The sequence below is a fragment of the Pipra filicauda genome, unplaced genomic scaffold (genome assembly GCF_003945595.2).
Source record: "Pipra filicauda isolate LSUMZ 115617 unplaced genomic scaffold, ASM394559v2 scaffold163_size1657671_pilon, whole genome shotgun sequence".
Lineage (NCBI taxonomy): Eukaryota > Metazoa > Chordata > Aves > Passeriformes > Pipridae > Pipra > Pipra filicauda.
In genome coordinates this window covers 890,844-914,927 of record NW_024104140.1, presented here as the reverse complement: position 1 = coordinate 914,927, position 24,084 = coordinate 890,844, and the positions used below count along the sequence as shown (strand labels likewise).

The window sequence follows — 24,084 nt, the reverse complement described above, 5'->3', positions numbered from 1 at the left end:
AGTGATGTGGTTGCATGACCTGCAGCATTATTATAACAGGGACTGTTCAGTGCATGACTTGCTTTTCTGTCCAGACTGCATAACCAAAACTTAACCAGTTCTACACTTAAGACTCATGGCCATCCGATTTCAAAGGGGGATCTACTTGCAGAGAAGCTTACCATCCTGGGAAGTGGCTTTCCCATTTCCCGCTTCCATTTACTCTTTCTCTTCACAAAAGGTCTCCTATGAGGCTAGAAGAGAGGAAATCCAGTATTCACAACTCAACAGGAGGCATTCTGCAAACTGACAGAGCACTGTCAGCTCTCCATCTTATTTCCGCCTGTCCACTTTATTTAATTCTGATTAACAGTATTAACACACAGACTTCCTGCAACATTTTCATATGCTGAACTATAAAAATCTAGTCTTAATGAGTTCCTAAAAAAGGCCTTTTGGTTACTGTTAAAATTTCAAAGCACCTGCACCCTTAAAGGATCCACTTTGAATCTTTAAATAAATAAAGTAAAGCGAAGGAGGTGTTTTACCAGGAGAAATGACTAATGAGTTGCTGCTTGGCGATCCCATCTTCCTTAGAAAACCAAGCAAGTTTCATCTGATAATCTCCGAGCCAGTCAAACTACCGGGTGGTATTTTGTTCACAGGCACTGCCTGCTTCCTTAATATGTATATACACAGTAGTTTGTGGCTGTTGTATTTTTCTCTCTACATTGAGCTGTATTGTTCGTTTATATCAGAAACTTTTTTTTTTTTTCCAATCTGTGTACAATTGTTAAAACAATCTGAGGAAAGAACATGAATGGAGATAAGTATGAAAGTCATCTACACTTTCATATTATGCAGACTGTCCTTGCCAGTTTATATTTTGGGTCGTTTGTCTTTCACCTGTACTGGTTTTTTTCCTTTCCTTTTTTTTTTCCTCCTATCACAGTCTTAGCTATTTAATTTCCAATTGCACTAGCTTGGCTTTTCTTTGTATTATGAAGTTTAGCTATAAGATTTGCCATATGTAGACAGTGTAACTCAAAATGCTTTGTACTGCCTGTATTAATTTAAAAAGCTGCTTATTTAATATTCTTAAAGATCTGCACATTTGTACTACTGTATCTTTGTTTTGTATTGGACATCCAGTACTGGCAAGATTCAGAAGACGAGGGAGTGCTGTAGTGTTGTAAGTTAAGAGGTTTATTGTATAGAAGTTAGTACATAACAAACAGGGAAAGGGGCTTTCAAGCCGTAGGACTTGCTGGAAAATCTGAAAAGAGTCTGAATGCTGAGAACGTTAAGTCCAGTTCTAGGGAAACCCCATTCTTGTTCACCTGGATCTTAATCTGCAGAAACACAAGCATGATATGTACTCTGCTGCCTCCAGGAATGGTTTTGCTTATTTAGGCGGTAGCAGAACCACCAGCCCTGTTTTCCAGGCTGAAGAAGTGTTGTGTCCACTCATCTCTGCAGTCCCTTCTGGTCACAAACTCTGTGCCTGCCTCATCCCTGGCCTGTCAGACAGGGCTCTGGACAGAGCCGCAGCTTGTGCGCCGAGACAGCTGCCTGTGCTCAGTCCTCAGGGATCCTGATCCCACAGAGTCAGTGGGCTATGCAGGATGATGTGGAGGAAGGACAGACTGTGTGCCCCCCCAGAGGGGCTGTATTCGGTGCTGCCTGGCAAAGGGAAGGGCAGGTAGGAATGGGCTCCAAGCAGACCAGGCAGGACAGCGAAGGATAAGCATTAAGATCCCAGTGAGAGCTGTGTGGTGTTTTCCCTTCTGAATGCCATACCTGACAGGTGAGCCTGTGGCTACCAGGTGCTCTGGCTGGCAGCTGTCCGTAAAGACTTCAGATGGGGATATGTCTTTCCTGGTCCACCAGGGCCAGGGACAGTGAAGTCTGACGTGACCTGCAGCCAGGATCTGGGGTTTGGTGATAACGAGTCAGCTATTCCTACAGCAGGGGCAGCAGCATTTCATCAGACTGAGTCAGCAGATTTGTGTCCTTCCAGGTCCTAGCCATTGATCCCTTGTTATGTGTCAGGGCAAGCATTACTAGTAAAACTTCTTTTAGTTGGGTGTTAAAGGCATGGTATGTTTTTCATTTGCAAGTGCTGCTCCGGCTGGGACCACACCCTGCCCCAAGCAGGCTGGGTGCAGGATCCCTGAAATCAGGGCTCTGTGCTGGGCGGGAGGGGATGCTTTTTTTTGTGCACCCGCCTGCACAGGTGTCCCAATGTGAAGCCGAGCAGTACCTCATTTCTCCAAGTGGTCTGTGCAGATTAGAGACTAAATATCAGTTGTTCTTGAGCCTTGATGACATTTGTATGTAAGTGTGTTTAGCTTGACAAAAGTTGTTTGAGTTTACTAATGCAACAGAGAGATGTCAGGTGAAGCCAGTAACTTTCAGCAAGGAGCTGGCTACTTTAATTAGATTAGCCTGGCATCTCTGTCATGAAGTGGTTGCAAGCTCTCAACTCAGAGGTGATCTCCAGCATGTCTCTGATTACTAACTTCATTTGTGCTGCATAGAAAACTCTCTTACCTTCTTAATAGCGGCTTGTTTGACAGTCCTGAATTAAATGTTGACCAATTATCAAAGTAACTGTTTGTGAAGTTGCCAGTGATATATTTTCTGTAAAAAAATGGATTCGTAGAGTGTCAAAACATTAATTTCCCATTTGAGTTCATCAACAAATTGTGTAACTACCAGATTGTCATGGTAGCAGTATTAATATACATACCTGTATATAGACAAAAAAAATACTCAGTAATGATAATTGGAATCAAAAGGTTTAATATTTTTTCCCAGTCAAATACACTAATGCTTCAAAGGTGATAGAAGAGTGTACAGTTGTTAAACAAGTTGTAAATAAACGCTTATATAAAATGTAAATGCTTATTTGTCCTTTATTTGGTACTTGATTGTGAACTAGACCAGTGCACAGTTTGTGTTAGAAGTTACTGGTTTGAGCGTAAAGTGCTGTTCTGCTGTGTGAGATGACACCAGCTGGTGGTTAACAGGGACCCCAGTGGAGTGGGAATAACATGGATGAAACAAACCTTGCCCTCAACGCACTTAGAAGCAGGTACTACAGAACAGCTGGGGAAAAAAATCAGACATTTTTACAAAGCACAGCTCTACCTGGGCAGCTTTGGTGTCAGCTCGTCTGAGTCTTACACAGAGAAGTGGCATCATGGAAATGCATTTCCTGGGGCTCTGCAGAGGAAGGTGAGGGGAAGGTGGGCAGCAGCCTCAGAAACAGCAAACCTCCTGACTTTTGCTGGGAAGCATCCCACCTGGCTGCTGAGGTGCACGGCGTAGTTTGCCTCTCAAAGGGCCAAAGCTAAGTGACCAAAATGGACAATTTTCCTGTGCCAATGGAAGCTTCACAACAGGCGTAGCTAAAGGGGGGGGGAAAGACATTGCTCATGTGGACAGAAACAACTGTCCTTCCTTTCTGCACTGGTGAGCAGCTCTGGCATCTGGGGGAGGAGGAGGTGGTGGTCTCAGACACGGGCAAACATTGTGAAAGAAAAGGCAACAGCCACCAAGAGATACTGAGCCCACGAGTGTTGTGGTGCTGGGGTGGAGAAAGCTGTGCCAAGGCCCTGACAGAGCCCTTCAGGGGCTGCTCTGTAGAAGGAAGAGGAGAGCAGAAGCATGAGGGTGCCCTCATGGTGGCAGCAGCAGTAACAGGAGAGCAGAGGCTCAGGGTGGGCCCAGTTTGCTGGCTGGGAAGGGCAGGGGAGCCCCAGGGCTGGTGGCCAGCTTCTCCTGGGCCACAGGGATGGTAGAGGCAGGAAGCTGCCACAGCCTCACTTCTGCCTGCCAGGGATTCACTCTGGTCCCCTGCCCTCCTCCATCCCACCCCAGTCACTCCTCTTCATCTTGGGCATGACTGTAGTGTCTTCTGCCTCTGACCACCATTCCCTCTGCCTGTCCTGTTGTTTCCCACACTGTCAACTTCTCCTAACTTTTCCTATATATTTTTTTCCCTTCCCAGCTCCCCCAACCCCCCAGTGTGCCGAGACCCACATCAGCATCCCTTGTTCTGGCCTCCCCTCCCCATCAACTCCCACAAGGCCAGCACTTGCCTCCCTTATTTTTCACATGGTATAGGGGGGAACTGAGGCCCACTCACCTTCATCCTACCCCTCCACTGTTGCTGGCCCAGCAGGGAGGATGCAGCAGTGCAGGTCATCTTCCAAATGGCACCTCTCCTACACACCCCACAGCTGCAGGGCCCTACTTTTACCACCACATCCTAAGTGTGCTTATCCTTGTGTTGTGTTGGATATTGCAGGAGGCAAAGGCCACTGCTGTGTTAAAGGTTGTGTGGTGGAAGCACACTCCAGAAGCTGCATGGTTCCCCCCTACCGTTCTCCTTTTCCATTTTTATCCATGAGTAACTTTTGAACACCTGTGCTGGATGTGTAAGTACCTGCAAATAAATCCTTGTGCAGAGGCCAGCACGTTTGTACCCGCTGTGTTTGGAAGGCAGGAGCCAGCAGCAAGCTTGGAGGAAGGGCTGTACGAGACTGGCTGCAAGGACTGCAGGGCTGCCAAGGAGGGGAGGGCATGGTCACTCTGCCTCCAGCACAGGACACAGCACCGCAGAGGGGGGTTCCACCAGTGCTGGGCATCCGTACTTCGCTCCTGTTCCTTAGGGGCTGAAATGAAACAACAGCCTCAAAACAGCAAAGTGTCCTTTTGGCAAAGCAGGCAGACCAGAAGTGAAGGTCAGCTACGTCAGGGAAAAGATTCAGTGATGTGACTGGAAAACTCTTCACATACTGAAGGTACCCAGTGCTTTCCTGGTTTAGGTCTTCCAAGAGCCCCAGGAGCCAGTGGCACTTCTCTGCCTCCAGGGCCTTCTGACTGGTGGCATGGAATTGCCTTTACTCCTTTACAACAGACACGTCTCACCTGCAGGTGTGCACACATCTGGATGTTTGGTTTCTGTGCCAAGCTACGCTGTCAACAAGCTAACAGGGAGCACAACTCCGTGCCGAGAAGGGAGGTCTTGCAAACCCACCCTGAGCTAAGGGCAGAGAATGGAACCTCCCAACTTCCCTGAACACAACCAGCCCCCCCACCCTCTCAGAGTCCCAGGAAACTGATGAAGACAGTCACCACAACCCCAAGTAAAACGTGAGGTGGATGCAAGCTAAAATGCATTTTCACTATCACACGTGATGTCTTTCTTTGGCTTTGACCCAAACAGAAAAAAAAAACCACCAGACCTCTGATTAAAACAGATCACAAGATACAAAAATGGACCAGAGTGATATTCCAAACGGCTTTTCAGACTTGTTCCCACCTTCAACACCCTTGTTCCAATCCCTTCAACTGTTATGAAGTATTGGAATGACTGTGTGCCCTTCTGTCTGCCCCAGAGAAGGCTCTTTGGCAGTCCTTACCAGCCGGAGGCTGCACTGGAATGAAGGCTGGCACGGGCTCTGCTGACAGCGCAGCTCTGGTGTCCCACCAGCAGCTGGGGGGTGCCCTGGGGGTGCCTCTGCCCGCTCAGTGCACGGGCACAACTCCAGGCCCAGCACACCCCCTGTGAGCAGCTCGGGACTCGCCCGTGGTGCTGCACATCCTGCCCACGGGCAGTCAGGCTCCCCTTGGCTCGTCAGTAACACTGCCTGTTCCCAGGAATTTCTGCTGCCTAACAAACTGTTTTCTAGCTAGTAGCCTGGGAAACTCATTTTTGTCTGAATCACAGCAGAGTGAAACAATACTATTGTTACTGCACTTTTGAGGAAAATTATTGACCTGGACTGAGGCCAGGATGGAAACTGATGGATGACTAAAGCCAAGCATTTTGCAACCCTATGAACAGGGATCCCAAATGAGGCCCTTTGAACTCCCCTGGGCCACAGCAGCTGTGCCAGCACCTCTCTTGGAGCAGGATGCCTCTGGGAGCTCGTCAACCCACAGGTCTGAGAGCTCAGAGACCGTCACTGAAAACTGACAACGGGGCCTGGGCTGGTACCCCCTGCCCAAGGCTCAACCCATTGCCCACAGAGAAATGCAAAGGCATTCAACGGTACTTCACTGAACTCAGGGGGAATTTTTAAGAGGTACCTTTGCACACACACACACACACACACACACAGGTGCAAACATCCACGTCTGTGTCTGTGTGAATCCATTTCAGTGCCCTACAGCAAGTGTAGCATCAATGTTGTCATCTTAGAGTCATAATTAAGCTACTCTTTTGCTTGTAGTAAATCCTATTGAGTCATTCTGTGAGTGTTAAATTACTCAGTGATTAAGTGCTGCCAAATCCTTTAGGCGTAAACCACTGAGCAATTCCAAGGCTAAGTTTGGCAAGGGGGCTCACTCTCAACCTCCCGACTCAATGGGAGTGCATTCTCCATCCTTACCCTTTTGCATCCCCAGTCTCTGTGCACATTGTTCCAGTTTGACTCCAATCAAATTCTCATTTGTGTTTCTATCTATGTAGTAACAGAGTGAACGTGGCCACAGAACTTTTTTTGTATCAAAATTGCTTTTGCTGGTACCTTTGCCAGTGATTCTTTAAGTGACCTTAATCACCCCTTCACAATACAGGTTTCACTGCATCCAACAACTGTGCAAATGCCAAGTACTAAGGTTCCCTTTTTTGGAAGGGTGGTGTCCATGTTGTGTACTGGGAAGTAGTTTGGGGGTTGTTTTTTCTGCCCCCTCACATGGAAGAATAACCAACCCTCTACAGGAGTCTGCTGCAAAGCTGCTGCTGGCTGTTTTCACTGTAGCCCAAAGCACCCTGAAAATAAATGTTTTGGAAATACCCCACAAATACTAGCCTGACAAAGCTCACTCCGAGAAGGAAAAACACTTCCCCGCAAATAGGAATTGGCAGACTACTCAAAAAAATACCTTCCAAGTAGCCATTTTGTATTATTTTTAAACCTAAAAAACACTCAAAACCTCCACCCCCAAACAAGTGAAGATTTGTACGAGTTGATGTGATGCTCAAGGATACCTTTAAACCCAAGTCAGCATACATTCAGTCTCTAAGTAAGCATGGATAGTACTGGTTTGCATCCCCTTCAAAGCAAGCAGAGTGGAGTCTGGAAGTCATGCAATCCAAGTATCCTCTGGAGACCAGCCATACACCAATACAAAATAACACCACACCTGAGAAGAGCCTCTTTTAAATGCATCTTGGTCTGTGCAATCTTGAATTCACCTACCTGTGAAGAGTTTGGGACTATGTACTTCATCACTGGCCAAAGCGTCTGGTTTCAAAACATGCTTATGTAAATCACTCAGGATGTCTACACGAATTGATCTTGTGTTGGAATATACAGCTGGAATTAAAAACAGCTGCAGAAATTTCTGGAACAGAACTGTCGGCATGATACATCAAAACCAAAGAAAATCAACTGAACAACAGTCTTGAAAATGCTTTATTGAACCGTCTGTCTTATTGTAATGTGCAGAAGATGTGTTTGAAAAACTACAGCTTGAAAAATTTTTGAAAATCCTCAACAATCAATCAATAAAAAAAGTCCCTACTGGGGGTAACTCTCAGGATAACCAGAGGCCGCATGTAAAGTTTCCCTTGAAACATTTTCTGTTGCAGAGACTAAAAAAAACACCACAAAAAAACCCAACAAAGCTAGGGCTGCTCTACATGGAAACTATCAAGATTTGATGATTTAAAAAAAAAAAGGGAGGAACTTAAAGTTCAGTCTATGGGGTTGTTTCTTTTGCTGCTGTTATTTTGGATTAGCATACATGTCACAGTTTTGCTGAGAACACCACATGGTGTCCAAGTCTGTACGTTTACTCTACAATGCTGCTGAGAAGGGAGGATACAGAGAAAGAGAGAGGGGTTGAGGTGAGAGATCTGGAAAGACACCATTATGATATAAGCCTAGTTTAAATTTTCATCAGAAGCTGTGTGCACTTTTGTTTTTATAATCTAACTTTACATTCAGAAAACCCCACACAACCAAAAAAAAAAAAAAAAAAAAAAAAAAAAAAAAACCAAAACCAAACATACCCCTGTCCTTGCCTTGGGGCTATTATAAATTTCTATGCACAAGAACACCATACTCTTTTTTTTTTTTTTTTTCAAACCAGTAGGGTTAACAGTATAGGCATGTAGGTGGCATGATTCAACTAAAAGGCTTTGTCAACTTTTTTTATATCAGAGAAAATAACCAAAAGAAATAATAAATAAAAGTGCTAAAGTTAGCATTAGGAATTCCATTGTAATATACTGACAGTCTGGGAATCCAAATCCTCTAGCTTTCCTGATACCGTCAAGTCTCTGCAAACTATGAAGCAAATACATAAATAACTCAATATGATTGAGGCTGTGAAAGGCTTTTTTAAACTAAGACAATATGATCCAGGTTAACTTTTTTTTTTTTTAAGAAACACAGTGAATATATGAATTGTCTACACCTGAACAAAACATATTTAACAATTAAAAAATTTTAACAACCACAACAAAGAAAAGCTTTAAACAAAAGTGAACGTAATTTGATTTCAGGGCACACAAAAGCCCCTTGCAGTAGCTTCCAGCAGTGGCCTTACTGTTGTGTCTCCTATAGATGCATAAAATGAAGATTAACTCCACACATTGAGGTGACGGCTGACAGGGCAACATAATGATCGCATACAGCAAAATGCCACACCCCGGTCACGACAATGTATCCCACTGCAGAGTTTCCATCCTGTGCAGGAACAGCACATGAAGATGTCATTCTGTCACATATTATTCAAAAGCTACTTTGTGGCCACAAAACTGCTACTCAGCACTAACCTTCTCCTCAGGTAACCTTTGAATAATGGGAAAGCTTTGTGTTTTTTATAGTTTTACTCCTTGTATTTAAATTTTTAAATGACAAGGTCACTAAAACTCATGCACGCTGCAAAAAACGTCATGCAGTAGTTAAGGTAAACCATCCAAGCAGTTTTTATTCATTAATATTCATAAATACACACAGCAGCTTCATTAGAGATTTTTCATTTTTTTTTCCTCTTCAGTTTGAATGTGGAGTATTAGGAGAGCCTTTTGCATGTCAAGGTACAGGACACAGAGCTTTCTGCTCTGCACTGCAACCTACATTTACCTGCTAGAAGTAAAAATTAGTTAAGTGGAAATGATTATCATATATATCTTTTCTCTCTTTCTTTTGAATGTACACAATGTAACAAGAGTGACAGACCTGAAATTACAATCACCAAAACAAACCCAAGATAGTTGTTGTCCACTTTCATTGGCAAATACAGCACAGAGGACATTGTCTGCAAAGTGGGATGTCATCAAAGAGGAGGTGGAGGAGGCTCGTTTCCTTTATTACTCTCTTTTAAATTTAGGTTTTCTAAAGCAACATCTAGAGGCATAATATCTACACAGCCCATAGCACCAAAATCTGCAATCTCCCCCCGCTCATCCTCATCTGAGGAGGAACTTTCTTCCTGCATCAAAGTGGACAGTAGAAGCTCCTGAACAAACAGGCTGCAGTCTGCCCGTTCACTTTCCATTGACTGACGCTCCGCTTCCGACATCTTCGGGTCATTCAACCTGTGCAGCAGCAAGGGAAGAGAAGACAGGCAGTTGCTAAAAGCCCATTTCACCAAAGACACCACCAACAGGCACAGAGATGTGCTCAAAAGCCACTCCCTCAGGACAGTCCTGCCTGCCCTTCCACACGTGCAGCACTGGCAACCTCTGGCCCCGCAGCGCGACAGGTACGGATTTAACAACTCACCCCTTCCCTGTTCCTGCAACAGCATTCAAAGGGCAGCCTGAAGCTAGAGGAGAATCAAAAACTACTTATGAGGTTTCCTGCTATTCAGGTGTCTTTTAGGGAGAGCTGTTTCTCAGTTGAGTGCCTCCTTTGTTTCTACATCAACTTTTAAGCTCACATTTGCCATAAAATACGTTACTGCACATGTAAAGCCTCTGGATTGCTGAAGCACCATACAACGTTCATTCCACCACTTCTCCTAGGGTACAGGGCATGTCCTGATAGGGGCAAGGAAACTGCTCACTCCAGCTCTGAAAGTCACAATATCCATGACACTTGCAGGTGCCTTGATTAAGGTTCTCAAATGAGTTTCTGATTGAAAGATGTCACATGGTACTATTTTGGACTTAGATAAAAATCTCTGTGACTCAAATCCAGGCTTCTTGGCACAGTAGCTGTTAAAATTCCCACACTCTTTCACAATACCAAACAAACAAAAATATGCTTGCAGAGGGCATGGCAAGGGAAATGTGGAAAACACCTTTATTTCAGGTCAATAGTCAATATTTTGAAAGAACTGGAATGCCATAGGAGGTGAATCCTCTTTAAAATAACCCTGGGATTTAAGTATAATTTCTAAACCAGGTAAGTATGCCGTTAACTAACACCACCCTAGTCATGTGCCTAACTCCAAACACCTAAGTTTCACTGAGCTCCTGTATCTCCACCAGAACTAAGGTAAACAGAAATTGTAAGAGGTAAACACAGGTAAACACACCGAACAAGTTACCTTGTAAGAAGGAACTGGGAATTCTGGATAGTCTGCTGACTGTTTTCTGTGTTAGATGTGTTGGTGGTTGTTGTAGATTGTGTCATAGTGGTGTTGACATTGATCGTGTTGGTGCGTCTGGTTGCATTGCGTGCAGTCTCCAGTTGTTGCCTTGCTGCCTGTGCATGTTGTCGTTCCAACTGCAGTTGCATCTGCAGCTGCTGTAACTGAGAAGCAGAAGGGCCAGAGGAGTTGAGCTGTCCTCCTGCAGAACGCCTCACACCTGATAGCTGAGATAAAAGCTCTGCCAGAGAAGAGAAAGCTACTATGACGGAAGATCTTAAATGAGCATCACACAACAGAATGAATACACCCTGAATTTCAGTGCATCGGTTCCTTCTTTTTTCAATCACCAACATCAAAGAACAAACAATGCTCAGAGAGCCCACGAAACTCTTTTTAAAAAAAAAAAAAACAACACTTTTTTTTTTTTTAAAGTCTGAGCATTTAATGGCTCAGAAGGTGAGGAAGATTAAGAGCCAATCCATAGGTATTGTCTGGCAAATTATGTCCTCTGCAGCAATTCTCTGAGACTTCAAGTCAAAATACCAAATGACCCAGAAACTTGTTCATTTTCACTTTGGTTGATTTTTTTTTTCCTTTCAACAATTGTTCCCTGAAAGCACAAGCTTCATCTTCCTGATTGCCCCAGAGGGAAGCTGTGCTGCAGCCAAGAGAAAAACTGTACCATTGTTTCAAACTTTTAATAAAAAACATTTAGCTAAGAAAACATATTGAATCATTGCTTCACATCAAAAGCATTTTGTAGGAATTTTTATTTCTGCTGGAATCACAGAGAAGGCCTAGCAATTAAAAAACCCCTCTGTTCTTAAGTCTTCCAAATCAGAAGGATGGAATGCTTATTGCAAGTTTCATCCACAAGGAATTTTTCGAAATAAGTATTAGCAGCAAATTACTGCTCAGTGTATTACTGCAGAATCTCTTCTACACCCTGTGTAGAAGGTACTTTTTATGTCAGCCAATTGCTGCAGTTGATGCAAGAGCAGAGGAAGCAGAAGACAATCCTGCTCCTGCCCCTCTCTTCCACATTACAAAATTACTACGGAGGTCATGACAATTTTTCTTCCATTGCATTAACAAAATGTAACCATTCTAAAGCAAACCTTCTTTGAGGGAATAAAGCAAAATACAAACTCAGAGTGGTCAAGTAATTTTCACCAGCAGTGACAGCAACAGCAAGATTTTATAACTTTTAATTACTACAGAATGCCACAGGGAGGGAAAACAATTGTAAAAAAAAACAACTCACTGATGCTACAAACTTCATTTAAACAGAAAAATTACTGCAGTCATTCCTATTTATTATGCCAGCAAAAAGGAAGCCATGTTAAAACTTCCAGATGTGATTTAGATATATTTATTCTCACTATAAGTTTAAGCTTAGATAATAGCAAAACAGTATTTTGGAAGCAGGTGTGAACTCGAGACAGTCCTGGAACAAGAAAGACACCCAGCTCAGTGCACTCTAAATGCAGAATCACAGCTTCCACCAAAAGAGAAAAGATGCAGAATAAGCCCATTTTACTCCACATGTAATGCTGCTAAGTGGGAAGGTCTTGTGAGGCTGAAAACAAACTTCAGCAGTCACTCCACATTTAACTGTGCTGAACTAGCTGCCCTTAGAAGAGAAAGATGATGCCTTGCACTGGAAGCTTCATGAACATATTCCCTCCTTGAACAAACCTGAGTCTTTTTCAGACCTCCTGTGACCTTGCTTAACTTATTTTCTTCTCTTGAAGGGCTAATTTAATTTATTCACAGATAATTTAATGAGTTTGACCAGGCCAGTAGAGCACCAGAGCCACCGAGTCTTACACTGGCATGGTCAAAGACCACCATATGAAAATGTTTAGATTTCCCCTCAGGCAAAGCTATATGTGTTTTCAAATTGTCTTTATTTTCTATTTTTAATTTCTTGTAAAAAACCCAGTTTTTTCAAATCAAAGCTAAACACAGGCCAAACAAGGTATTCCTGGGAATCTTGGTGTTGAAAATAGGACACTCTTCCCCTCATCACCATTTTTCTTACCTTGACCAAAACAGACCTCAAATACTTGCAACAGTAAGTTTATAAATGAATTTAGATGTACATCTTATAATAAAGTCTGTAATATTAAATATGAAATAAAAGCCTGGCACTTGAACAGCAGCCTGGAGGCAAACTGAACCAATTTTAAATGTCCATTAATATCAAACTGAGCTAATTTCATCCTCTTTGAGACACGCTCTCCTCCATATAAACACCTTTATCACGTGGCAAATTAAAATGACACATGCTAAATTAGGTGATGGAAGCTGGACACAAGCACCTACACAAATACTCAGTGCCAACACACAGGTTTGGGAATAAGCCTTACACTGCCTGGAATTCAAAGCACAAGCTACAAGCACTCTGCTCACTGGGGGATCCATCTACACAAGCAGCTTCGCAGCAAGAGAAAGCAGGAAACCTTGAGTTTTACGTGAGAGGAGGACGTCAGGGTAAAATCTGTGGTTGTGGCACTTACCAGCTATAGGATCCATGGCTTCTCTATTGCTTGGAGAATAGGAACTCTGAGAAGATGAAAGCCCACCAGGGGAACTGGTAGTAAAGTGCATGTTTGATCTACGTGCACGGGGGCCTCCCAAACCCCGGCCTGGGTGGAACATCCTACGTACATGCCGAACGCCACTGGATTCATCGTAGCCAAGGTGTTAAGAAAACAGAACTGTTTGGTATTGAGTGTTAAATGACCAGGACATCTGATGGGTGAAATACTCAGATGCACACTGCTCTTCACTCACAAAGTAATGATTCAACTTCTGAAGCACACACTGAAGCTATGGTGCAAGTCAGACTTACTGATCTGGTAATTTTTTGTTGTTGTTGTTGTTGTTTTTTGAGGGGATCAAAATTTTCTAATCAGTAATATGAAAACAAACAAACAAAAAAAATATGTTCAGCTAAGCTTACTACTGAGACATAGGGATTTGGTTCTCCCTCCCCAATTCTTACGTTAAGTATTAAAAATATTTTAAAAGTTTATTGCCACTCCTATCGGAATTACGTAATAATTACTGTATTCCTTTTCACTTCTGTAATTCATGCTTTTATCCAAGAAATTTCACCACTTGAGTCTTTAGGAAAACTGTAGGTTTCTGGAGTATTCAGCACATCCATCACACCCCTTTGTTTTACCCCTTCTTCTTTTAGCCGAAGAAATACCACTAATTCCAGTTATGACAATGATGCTTCTCATTTTCCCATTTCCCTCCACTTCTCCCTATCAGATGCTTATATTTCCTGTCAAACCTTTTACAGGTTCTCTCATATAAATTTTGATGCAATCAACAGATTATTTAAAGATTATTTTTGTCATAAAGCTGTCAACATGCATTTCTCCAAGGTAGTTCAGATAAGGCTTCCTTTTAAAAATCATTAGTATAATTCACTGGTGAAAAATAAAATAACATAGACTTTAATACTGTAACTGTTACTAGACTTTTAGCTTAGGTCCTCCATCTCCCATGCTTTTTATTTTTGTAATAGGATGCTCACCACTTGTATGGTATCTACTACAGTAAGGGCAGTGTACCCTGTACGTTTGATAAATCACAGTTATGATGCAGAACCTCCCAACGTCATAGAGGTCAAGAACTTAAGACTGAAAGAAATTACTACACTCCTCATGGAAAGAGAGAGCTTCTGGCTATTACAAAAAGACACAAATATATCACACAACACCTGCAGGATGGACAAGGGATCAGACCCAGTCAGCACGGATTTAGAAGGGACAGGTCCTGTCTGACCAACCTGATCTCCTTTTATGATCAGGTGACCCGCCTGGTGGATGAGGGGAAGGCTGTGGATGTGTCTACCTGGACGTCAGCAAAGCCTTTGACACCGTCTCCCACAGCATTCTCCTGGAAAAGCTGCAGCCATGGCTTGGACAGGGGCACCCTGTGCTGGGTTAGGAACTGGCTGGAGGGCCGGGCCCAGAGAGTGGTGGGGATGGAGCTGCATCCAGTTGGGATCCGGTCACTAGTGGTGTCCCCCAGGGATCAGTGTTGGGCCCAGTTCTGTTTAATATCTTTATTGATGATTTAGATGAGGGGATTGAGTGTACCAATAGCATATTTGCAGATGACACCAAGTTGAGGAGGGAGTGTTGATCTGCTGGAAGGCAGGAGGGCTCTGCAGAGGGACCTGGACAAGCTGGAGAGTTGGGCTGATTCCAATGGGATGAGGTTCAACAAGGCCAAGTGCCGGGTCCTGCACTTTGGCCACAACAACCCCCTGCAGTGCTACAGGCTGGGACAGAGTAGCCAGGCAGGAAGGGACCTGGGAGTCTGGATTGACAGGAAGCTGAACATGAGCCAGAGTGTGCCCAGGTGGCCAAGAAGGCCAATGGATCCTGGCCTGGATCAGGAACAGTGTGGCCAACAGGTCCAGGGAAGTGATTCTTCCCCTGTACTCAGTGCTGGTGAGGCCACCCCTGGAGTGCTGTGTCCAGTTCTGGGCCCCTCACTTCAGGAAGGACATGGAGGAGCTGGAGCAAGTCCAGAGAAGAGCAATGAGGCTGATGAAGGGACTTGAGCACAAGTCCTATGAGGAGAGGCTGAGGAAGCTGGGGGTGTTGAGCCTGGAGAAGAGGAGGCTCAGGGGAGACCTCCTCACTCTCTACAGCTCCCTGAAAGGAAGGTGTAGCCAGGTGGGGGTTGGTCTCTTCTCCCAGGCAACCAGCAGTTGAATCCTTCTATATTTGAAAGCATTATTTTTTATAGCTCAAACATTCCCTAATTAAAAGTCATCTGGTGGCATCTCTGATTCTAGGGGGGAGAAGATGCTGCAGAAGCCTGAATTCTAATCAAATAACTTGTGCGTTTCAGCAGGAAATTAATTTCATTTCCTGGCCTACAGAGCTGTCAAGCCAATGTTGGAAGCCCACAGTCTAACCTTTGGTATAGTGCTACATAGTTATTAGGGATGTAAATCTTGTTAGAAAAAGCCTCATCAGGTACTTAGTTGTAATAGGTGACTCCCTTCTAAATGGAACAGAGGGAATGTAGACCAGACCAAACTCACAGGGAAGTCTGCTGTCTCCCAGGAGCTCCGGTAAGGGACATTACTGGAAAACTCTCCAGTCTAATAAGGCCCTCTGATTACTGTCCATTATTGGTTGTTCAAACTGGCAGTAACAAAATAACAAAGAGAAACCTGAGGGCAATCAAAAGAGACTTCAGGGCCCTGGGACAGGTAGTGATTTCCTCGATCCTTGCGGTAACAAGGAATAACATTGATAGGAATAGGTCAACGAGTGGCTCCGAGGTTTGTGTAATCGGAAAAATGTTGGGTTTGTTGACCATGGGATGATCTACTCAACACCTGGTCTACTGACACCTGATGGGATGCACCTTCCTCAGAAAGAAAAAAAGAGTTCTAGTGCAGGAGTTGGTGGGGCTTGCTGGCAGACCTTTAAACTGGCTTGGAAGGGGGAAGGGGAAAATACCAGGCTCGCCAGTGATGAGAGATGGGATGGTGTGACAAAACTTGAGGACAGCAGCACTAATGGGATCCCTCCATCTGCCTCACGAGGTATTGACTACAACATACCACACCTGAAATGTTCCTACACCAATGCACACAGCATGAGGAGCAAACAAGAGGAGCTCAAAGCTTTGGCCCAGTCCCAGAGATTTGGCATCATTGGCATCAGTGAAACCTGGTGGGATGAGACCTGTGGCTGGAGTGCCCTGCTGGATGGTTCCAGGCTCTCCAGCAGGGACAGGCAGGGCAGAAGAGGTGGAGGGATGGCACTGTGTGTAATAGAAGGGTTAGAAGGTATGGAGCTCACAGCTGGCAATGGCACAGTTGGGAGCCTCTGGGTAAGAATCAAGGGGCAAACAAATGATGCAAATGCCATTGTGGGAGTCTGCCACAGACCTCCCAGCCAGCATGATGCCTCAAAGAATTATTCTTTGAGGAACTAAGGGACACTTCCAAGTCAACTGCCCTTGTCCTTATGGGGACTTTGGCTTGCCAGAAATTAACTGGGAGCATCACACAGCTGGACAAACCACGCCAGAAGATTCCTAGAAAACTTGGATGACAACTTTATGGAACAGGTGCTAAGGGAGCCAACTTGTAAAGATGCCCTCTTTGATCTGCTGCTTGTCCACAGAGTGGATCTCGTGACTAATATTCTTAGACTATCCTTTTTCCCTTTTTAAAAATCTTTAAACAAAAAGCTACTATCAAAGTTATAATGTAGCCTTTTTGTCTGTTTGTTTAAATGAGACACAAAGGAATAGTTCAGAGATTACTTACTGCAGGGATGCTACATAGCCTGTATGTCATTAAGTAAAAGTCCAAAATATATTTCATCAGTTAATTCTACGGAGGAAGAAAATGTTTTAAAAAAGAAAAATATTCCTAGAACAAGGATAAAAAAATCCCTAACAGTTCCACCTCTTCAGCCATCAAGCACAGATAAATCTGCATAACTAGCTGCTAAGGTAACTGAAAGACAGCATACTATTTCCCAAATATTTACAAATTGTCAGTAACACTACGAAATCACATTATTAGATGATTCTGTTAAAATCAGCTAAGAAAATTTAAAATCTTCTGTCAAAACCAGCTAAGCTTGAATCATCTTGATGCCATAAATACACAGAAGCACACTACTGAATCTTGATACACAAAATAGCATCAAGAGTAATGATCAGGCACGATAACCCACAGTGCAAGTAGGAAAACCTCTCTGTGTTGAAGTTCTTTCTGCTGTTAGAGCAAAAAGCATTCTCAAGTATACCTACAGTCTGTGCACAGTCTGGCATTTATACTTTTTTAGACTAGCAAATGAACCTGTTTATTTTTGACATACAATATGTTTACCAACCTAAATTTCACGAAAACCAAAATATGCCCCCTTGACTATAAAAATCAAACCAAGACATCATGGCTGCTAGGTGAAACAGTCTAGCTTCTTTGCCTCAACTTGGAAAGGATATTAAATCTCTAGGAGCTCTGTGTTCCAGTGTAAGATGAGCTGCAAAGTCATCTGTTACGTGATTTGGATCCCCGCCAGGTAATGCTGCGCATATTGGACAAATCTGAAACGACAAAGCAAGAAAAAACTCCGACTTTATAAAGTTTACAAAATAGAACTTATATCATTGAGTCAAACATCATATGCTTTTAAAATCACATTCTAGGTATTCACAAACACCTGGATGTCAACATATTCAAACAAACCCAGAAAATGTACTGAATTGCAGATATTAATTTAGTCATCTTTTACTTCACGATTTTCAGAATACTATGAAAACCAGAGTTATGATTTGCAAATTCTATTTTCAGAGTCTTGAAAAATAGTATTTGTATGCCAATTCTGCCACAGACTGAAGTCTAGTTACACAGGAATGCTATTTGTCTGCTTGACACTCATCTCAGCAGAGGCATCAATGAAACTGCCCGTAAGTATTGGCTAAGTATCAAACCCATCCCACCCAGCAGTGGTTGGATGGTTTTGTTCTGTTTTTAAACCAAAGCACACACTAACTAGGCAGACAAACACTACTTTACAATTGCCATAATTATGACTTCTTTTTGAATAACTCCACAAACAGCTTGAAAAGCATCTTCCATTTTTTTTTTTACAGTAGCTGGGATGGAACATAAACCTCTTGCTCCCAGTGCTCTTCATGCTTATACCCAAGCTGTTGACAGCAGATCTCAAAGACCAAGGGCATTAAGGACACCTACAGAATAGTGCACGTCTGTCTTACTCTCATGGAGGTGAGAACGAAGTCTTGAAGAAAGTTTACTGTAAAATCTCGGCTGCTTTCAACAGCAACTGCTGCATCTAATGCCACTTTAATTTTAGGAGCCAGTTCTGAGCAGAAAACCAGGCATTTTTAAAAGCTTTTTGCTACAACCTCTCCCCCCTTATTTTCCATGTTTAGCATTTGTCTTCATAGATTTTTCACCACTACAGAAGCAAACAAGTGCACACACTACAGGGCACAACTTATCACAGCATAATATAATAAATCCTCAATTAAGCCAACATATCATACAGCTACTCTGTAGGGATATAGGAACAGATGTGTACTGGACAGATGGTTCTGAAGTCTATAAACTTCATTACAGCTGCCTAATCTTCAAGAACGTGTTTCATACCAAAAGAATGCAGCACCTTCAAAGCAATCTTTTTTCATTTAAGCTACTCTGGGGAAGCAGAAACCCAACTCATGAAAAACAACACACTCCTGAAAGTAGCAAAGCAAAAGAAAGTTCTTTGCTAGTAGGACAAAGGCGTTATAAACTGCACATATTTGCCCAAAGAGACTCAGTCCTCAGAAAAACACCAGCTAAGAAAAAGTTACAAGGAACAACGAGAAGGAAGGAATCAAAGTATACCAACCCTAATTCTAAACATCAACTCAACTTTCAAGAACTCTGACCAAGAGAATTTACTAAAGAATTGTTACACACAAACACCAATTTAGTTAAGTAAGCTCTGACAAGAGTCACAACAAAGACTGCTGCATCACTGATTAAGTGTGACACAACTAAGAATCATTGTTAACTAGAACATGCATGAACAAATGCGCAGTCAGAAGTTTCTCTTGAATTTATGAGCATTTGTATTAAGAAATCACCATGCTACCCTGAATGATGACTCCAAAGTCCTAAGTCAATTATACTCACAGAATACCTGCCAGTACTTGCCTATTCATGTGCAAAGCAACCACTTTAAGTGACAGCTTTAAGTTTCTGTAATCTCAACAAGAGTTAACTGTGATCCTCAAGAATGAATAAGGGACCATTCAAACTGTCTCAGATCGTCCATTTCATTGCAAGAAAAGCTCTTCTCAATTTTATCAACAAAGTATCAACAGCCTAGTACTCGAAGTTCATGTACAAGTAGCCTAGTCACTACCTTGCTAAAGGTGAGAAAGCTGATGCAGTGCAATGTAATAGTAGAAAATTTGCATCTCTGTTCCGAAACGAGACTCAGAGACCACATTTGATGAAGTCTCCTAAAATTTTTGTATTTACAATGCCAGCAGACTTACACTGCATCTGATTTGGAACAGTCCAACTAAGTTGAAATCCAACACCAACAAAAAGACAAGGGTGACATTATAGGGGTTTTTTACTATAGGCCACTTAATCAGGAAGAACAATCCATCAAGCAGGTCCTCTAGAGACATATAGCAGCAGCCTCACACTTGCAGAACCTGGTCCTCACGGGGGTCTTCAGCCACCCCAGTATCTGTATTGGAAGGACAACACAGCATGACTGTAACCCAGGAGGTTTCTGGATTGCTCTCATGGTAACTTCCAAGTGACAGAGGAGCCAACAACCAGAGGTGCTGTGCTGGACTTCATACTCACCAACAAGAAGGGCTAATTCAGGATGTGAAGGTCATAGGCAGCCTTGGCTGCAGCGACCTTGTGCAGTTTGAAATTCTGAGGGCAGGTAGGAAGATGAAAAAAAAAAATCTCACAACCTTGGACCGGACCTCAGCAAAGCATACTTTGGCCTCTTAAAAATATCTGTTTGGAGGAGTCCCATGAGATAAGACTGGAGAGTAGAGGGGCCTGAAGAAAGCTTGTTAATATTCTAGGATCATTCCTTCCACGCTCAAGAGTTCCCATCCCAATGAATATGCAGTCAGGCAAAAATGCCAGAAAGCCTACAAGACACTCCGGGCCAAACTCAAACACAAAAAGAGCATATATGAAGGTTATTCTCCTGGGATGACCCTGGAGGAATACATAAACATTATCTAAGCATCACAGGGCAATGTAAGAAAAGCTAAAGCCCAAATCAAATCGAATCTGGTAAGTAATGTCTACTAAGTCTTCTAGAAGTGCATAGGAAACAAAAGCACAACTAGGGAAAACATGGGCCCACTGCTCAAAAGATGAGGGGGGTGGTTTACACAGGACATAAAAGAGGCTGAAGCAGTGAACAACTCCTTTGCCTGTCTTCACTGGCAAAACTGGTCTTCAGGAACTTCAGGCCCCAGAGATCAGGGGGAAGTCTGGAGCAGTGAAGACATTCCTCTGCTGGAAGAGGATTAATTTGCAGAATACCTAAGTGAACTGGACATACTTAAGTCCAGAGGCTGTGATGGGATGCACCAACAAGTGTTGAGGGAGCTGGCAGATGCTATTGGGAGGGTAATCTCAATAACCTTTGAACAATCACAGTGACTGGGAGAGGTACCTGAGGACTGGAGTAAAGCAAGCGTCACTCCTGTCTTAAAGAAGGAAAGTAGGAGGACTTGAGGAACTACAGGCTGGTCAACTTGCCTTGATCCTGGGGAGGTGATGGAGACCATTTCCAGGCACATTAAAGACAAGGAAATCATCAAGAATAGTCAGCATGGAGGGGAAGGCGTGCTTGACCAACTTCATAAACTTTCTGTGATGAAGCGGCTGGCCTGGTAGATGACTGAAGAGCAGGGGTATTGTCTACCTGGACTTCAAGTAAGACTTCTAACACTGTCTCTCACGGGATCCTCAAAGACAAGCTGTTGATACACAGGCTGAATAAGCAGACAGTGAGGTGGAGTGAAAACTATCTCAATGGGAGGAAAGGCTGATATGCCAAGAGCTGTGCTGCCACTTAGAGGGACCTCAAAAAGCTGAAGAAATGGGCCAGTGGGAACCTCACGAAGGGGGAAGTCCTGCAGCTGGGGAAGAACAACCCCAGGAACCAGCACACACTGGAGGCCAGTCATCTGGAACACGGCTCTGCAGCAAAGGACCTGGGGGTCCTGGTGGACCATGAGCCAGCAGTGTGCTCTTGTGGTAAAGAAAGCTAGTGGTGTCCTGGGCTGCATCAGAAAGAGTGTTGCCAGCAGGTTGAGTGTGGTGATCTTTTGCCTTCATCCAGCACAGGTGAGGCTACACCTGGGTACTGTGCCCAGCTCTCAGCTCCACATACATGAGACATGCACACACTGAAGAGAGTTCAGCAAAAGGCTACAAGGATGATTTCAGGAATGGATCGTCTCTCCTGTGAGGAAAGGCTGAGAAAGATGGGACTGTTCGGCCTGGAGAAGGGACTGTTCAGCCTGGAGAAGATCTCTCTCAAGGGGAGATCTTACAAATGTACACAAATACCTGAAGGGAGCCTGAAAGGAGGACGAAGCCAGGCAGCAACAGAACCAGAGACACTGGGCACAAATTCAAACACAGGAGGTTTCCTCGTGAACATAACACTTTTTCATTGTGAGGGTCACTGAGCATTGGCCCATGTTGCCTAGAGAGGCTGTGGAGTCACTGTCCTCAGTGTATTAAAAACTGTCTGAACACGGTCTGGACAATCACCTGTAGGTGGCCCTGCTCAAGTGACCTCAGTGACTTCCAGAGGTCCCTTTCAACATCAGTCAGTCTGTGATTCCTACCCACAAATACCTAACATTGCTGTACATACCTGAGAAAAATCAGCAGAAAGTAAACGTCTTACCTGCACCACCTCTGAATATAAAAATGGTAAAATTTAATTGAGCAAAAATTGCTTGTCTTACTCTTTGAAACATTGTGTATGGGGCTGGGGCTATAAGTGACTATCCCTGTAAACTTCCCTAAAGGTCTAAAAATATCTAAAATAAAACACATCTTTGGATAGACAGAGATACTACAACCACTACAAGCTCGCTATCCAAACACAAACAATTGTTTGAAAACCTACAACCACGAACATTTAGAATCCATAGTATTTTCCTCTTTAGTAATCTTGTAGCCTTTCACTGTCTCAGTAAGGCTACAGCACCCAAGTAGTTTGATGTCCATGCACACAAAACATTTATCATAAAAGCTAGATTCAAAACTCAGCACAAACAGAGACAATTGTATTCGAGGATTAAAACATTGTCCTTTATCGGTGTTTGGAACAAAGATATAGCAGTGTTGCAGACTGATGCACAAAAAGTGTTTTTTTTTTAAACTAATACAACTCTTTCAGGATTCACTGGACTAGCAGGTGTCTAAAATCACAAATTTAGGCTTTAGTTATTAGTTCAGAACTAGTACTGAGTTCTAGAAGTCACAGCTGCAAACAAGGCCGTGTCAAATTTAAAAACCTGAGATCTGTGAACATTTCTGTGTCAGGAACACATCACTGACACCAAGTGGTGCAAATCAGAATTGCAATACTAAGCCACTAAACCAAATAAAGTCATCCAAACGTGGAACTTTGAATGCTTGATGCTATGTTTGAAAGTTGTAAAGTTTGAGAAAAACTCAAGGAGATTACAAAAATCGCAGTGTGTCGCTGAGTTAAATAATGATCCTACAGTCCAGCTGATTGTGCAGTAAACTGTTCAACTTCCTATGTTTTCAAGAAAGGTCAGGACAACTTTGAGTCTCAAAAAAGGTGAACAAACACCCTTTCATATCACTCCTTCACCCAAGTTCCATAATAGGTTTGGAGAGAAATAATTCATTTTCTTCCACAGAATTTCTTGAAAGTTAAGAAAATTACAAGATTAGAATAGGGAACTACTTATAATTAATTTCTTCATAATGCATTAGCAATGAGTAATACATTTCAAGCACCACTTTTTTTCCTAGGAATCTCTGGCAAAACAGTTCACCAGAGAACAACACCCTGCATGTCATTCTGCTAAAACACCTTCTCCTTCTCCCAAGGTCAATCAAGACAGCAGGAGCTAACATCTCTGACTGAAGTATTTGTGTTGACACTTGTTTAAGATGTGCATTTTTAACACATCAAGTGTCCTAATGGTTAGGGAGGGGGGAAAACCTCCCACTTTGACAATAATAGTTTTAAAAGAATGGTAAAATCCCATTGCATAAAAATACCAGGTTCATTAAAATAGTTACTTGAAAAACACACCAAACTGTTTGCATGTCTTCCTCTCTCTTACAGTTACAAAAGACTGGCATAGCTATAAGCTTCCAGGACAATTACATACTGGTTTTGAAAAGGGAGACACAACTAGGCAGAATAACAATGAGAACTTTCAGAAACTGTGTCTTACAGAATAATGATCTCCTATATATGACAGCCATTCTATCAGGACAACAAAACAAAAATCATAAAAGAAGTAAGCAAGCTCACTATATTATGATACCCATAAATCATAGAATTTTGATGTCACTGCCAAGTTAGCTACATCTTCTGACAAAACATTTAAATGAATACATGCCTCAAGACAGAAACAGAACAGAAGGATAACAGTTTTTCGGAAGAGACACTATTTTAAATATATTTCCACCACGAAAGCAATTCTGAAGCTTCTCACCACTTCTGTTGATGTTTCTGCATGCTCAGAAGTAACATGTTCTTGAAGAGATGTTTCCGTATAACCCATTTTCCCACAATAAGGACAAGTAAAAGACTGTGGCTGCTCTACAGAGAAAGCTTCTCCACCATAGTACAAATCTGAAATAGAAAGCATTTAAATAGGGGTTACTTCAACGCTGTATTGTCATTTATTTTGTTTGCATCAACCTTTCTTTATAAATGTACTTCATTGTAATCACTGCCAAGTTAA

The 24,084-nt window shown here is 42.9% G+C and overlaps 2 protein-coding genes across 6 annotated transcripts in view; one reads left to right on the top strand and one right to left on the bottom strand.

The window, feature by feature from the left end:
- Positions 1–2,883, top strand: part of HOOK3 (hook microtubule tethering protein 3) — an 80,830-nt gene extending 77,947 nt beyond the window's left edge. For all 4 annotated transcript variants that reach the window (XM_027745219.2, XM_027745215.2, XM_027745218.2 and 1 more), the window contains one exon: positions 3–2,883. In XM_027745219.2, coding sequence (XP_027601020.1) covers positions 3–18 — 16 coding nt within the window. In that variant the 3' untranslated portion in view covers positions 19–2,883. The remainder of the gene's footprint in view (positions 1–2) is intronic.
- Positions 2,884–7,394: 4,511 nt separating this feature from the next.
- The window catches only part of KCMF1 (potassium channel modulatory factor 1), a 49,346-nt gene continuing 32,656 nt past the window's right edge, over positions 7,395–24,084 (bottom strand). For both annotated transcript variants that reach the window (XM_027745179.2, XM_027745177.2), the window contains 5 exons: positions 23,833–23,972; positions 17,554–17,655; positions 13,068–13,242; positions 10,501–10,783; positions 7,395–9,544 (listed from right to left, as the gene is read on the bottom strand). In XM_027745179.2, coding sequence (XP_027600980.1) covers positions 9,283–9,544; positions 10,501–10,783; positions 13,068–13,242; positions 17,554–17,655; positions 23,833–23,972 — 962 coding nt within the window. In that variant the 3' untranslated portion in view covers positions 7,395–9,282. The remainder of the gene's footprint in view (positions 9,545–10,500; positions 10,784–13,067; positions 13,243–17,553; positions 17,656–23,832; positions 23,973–24,084) is intronic.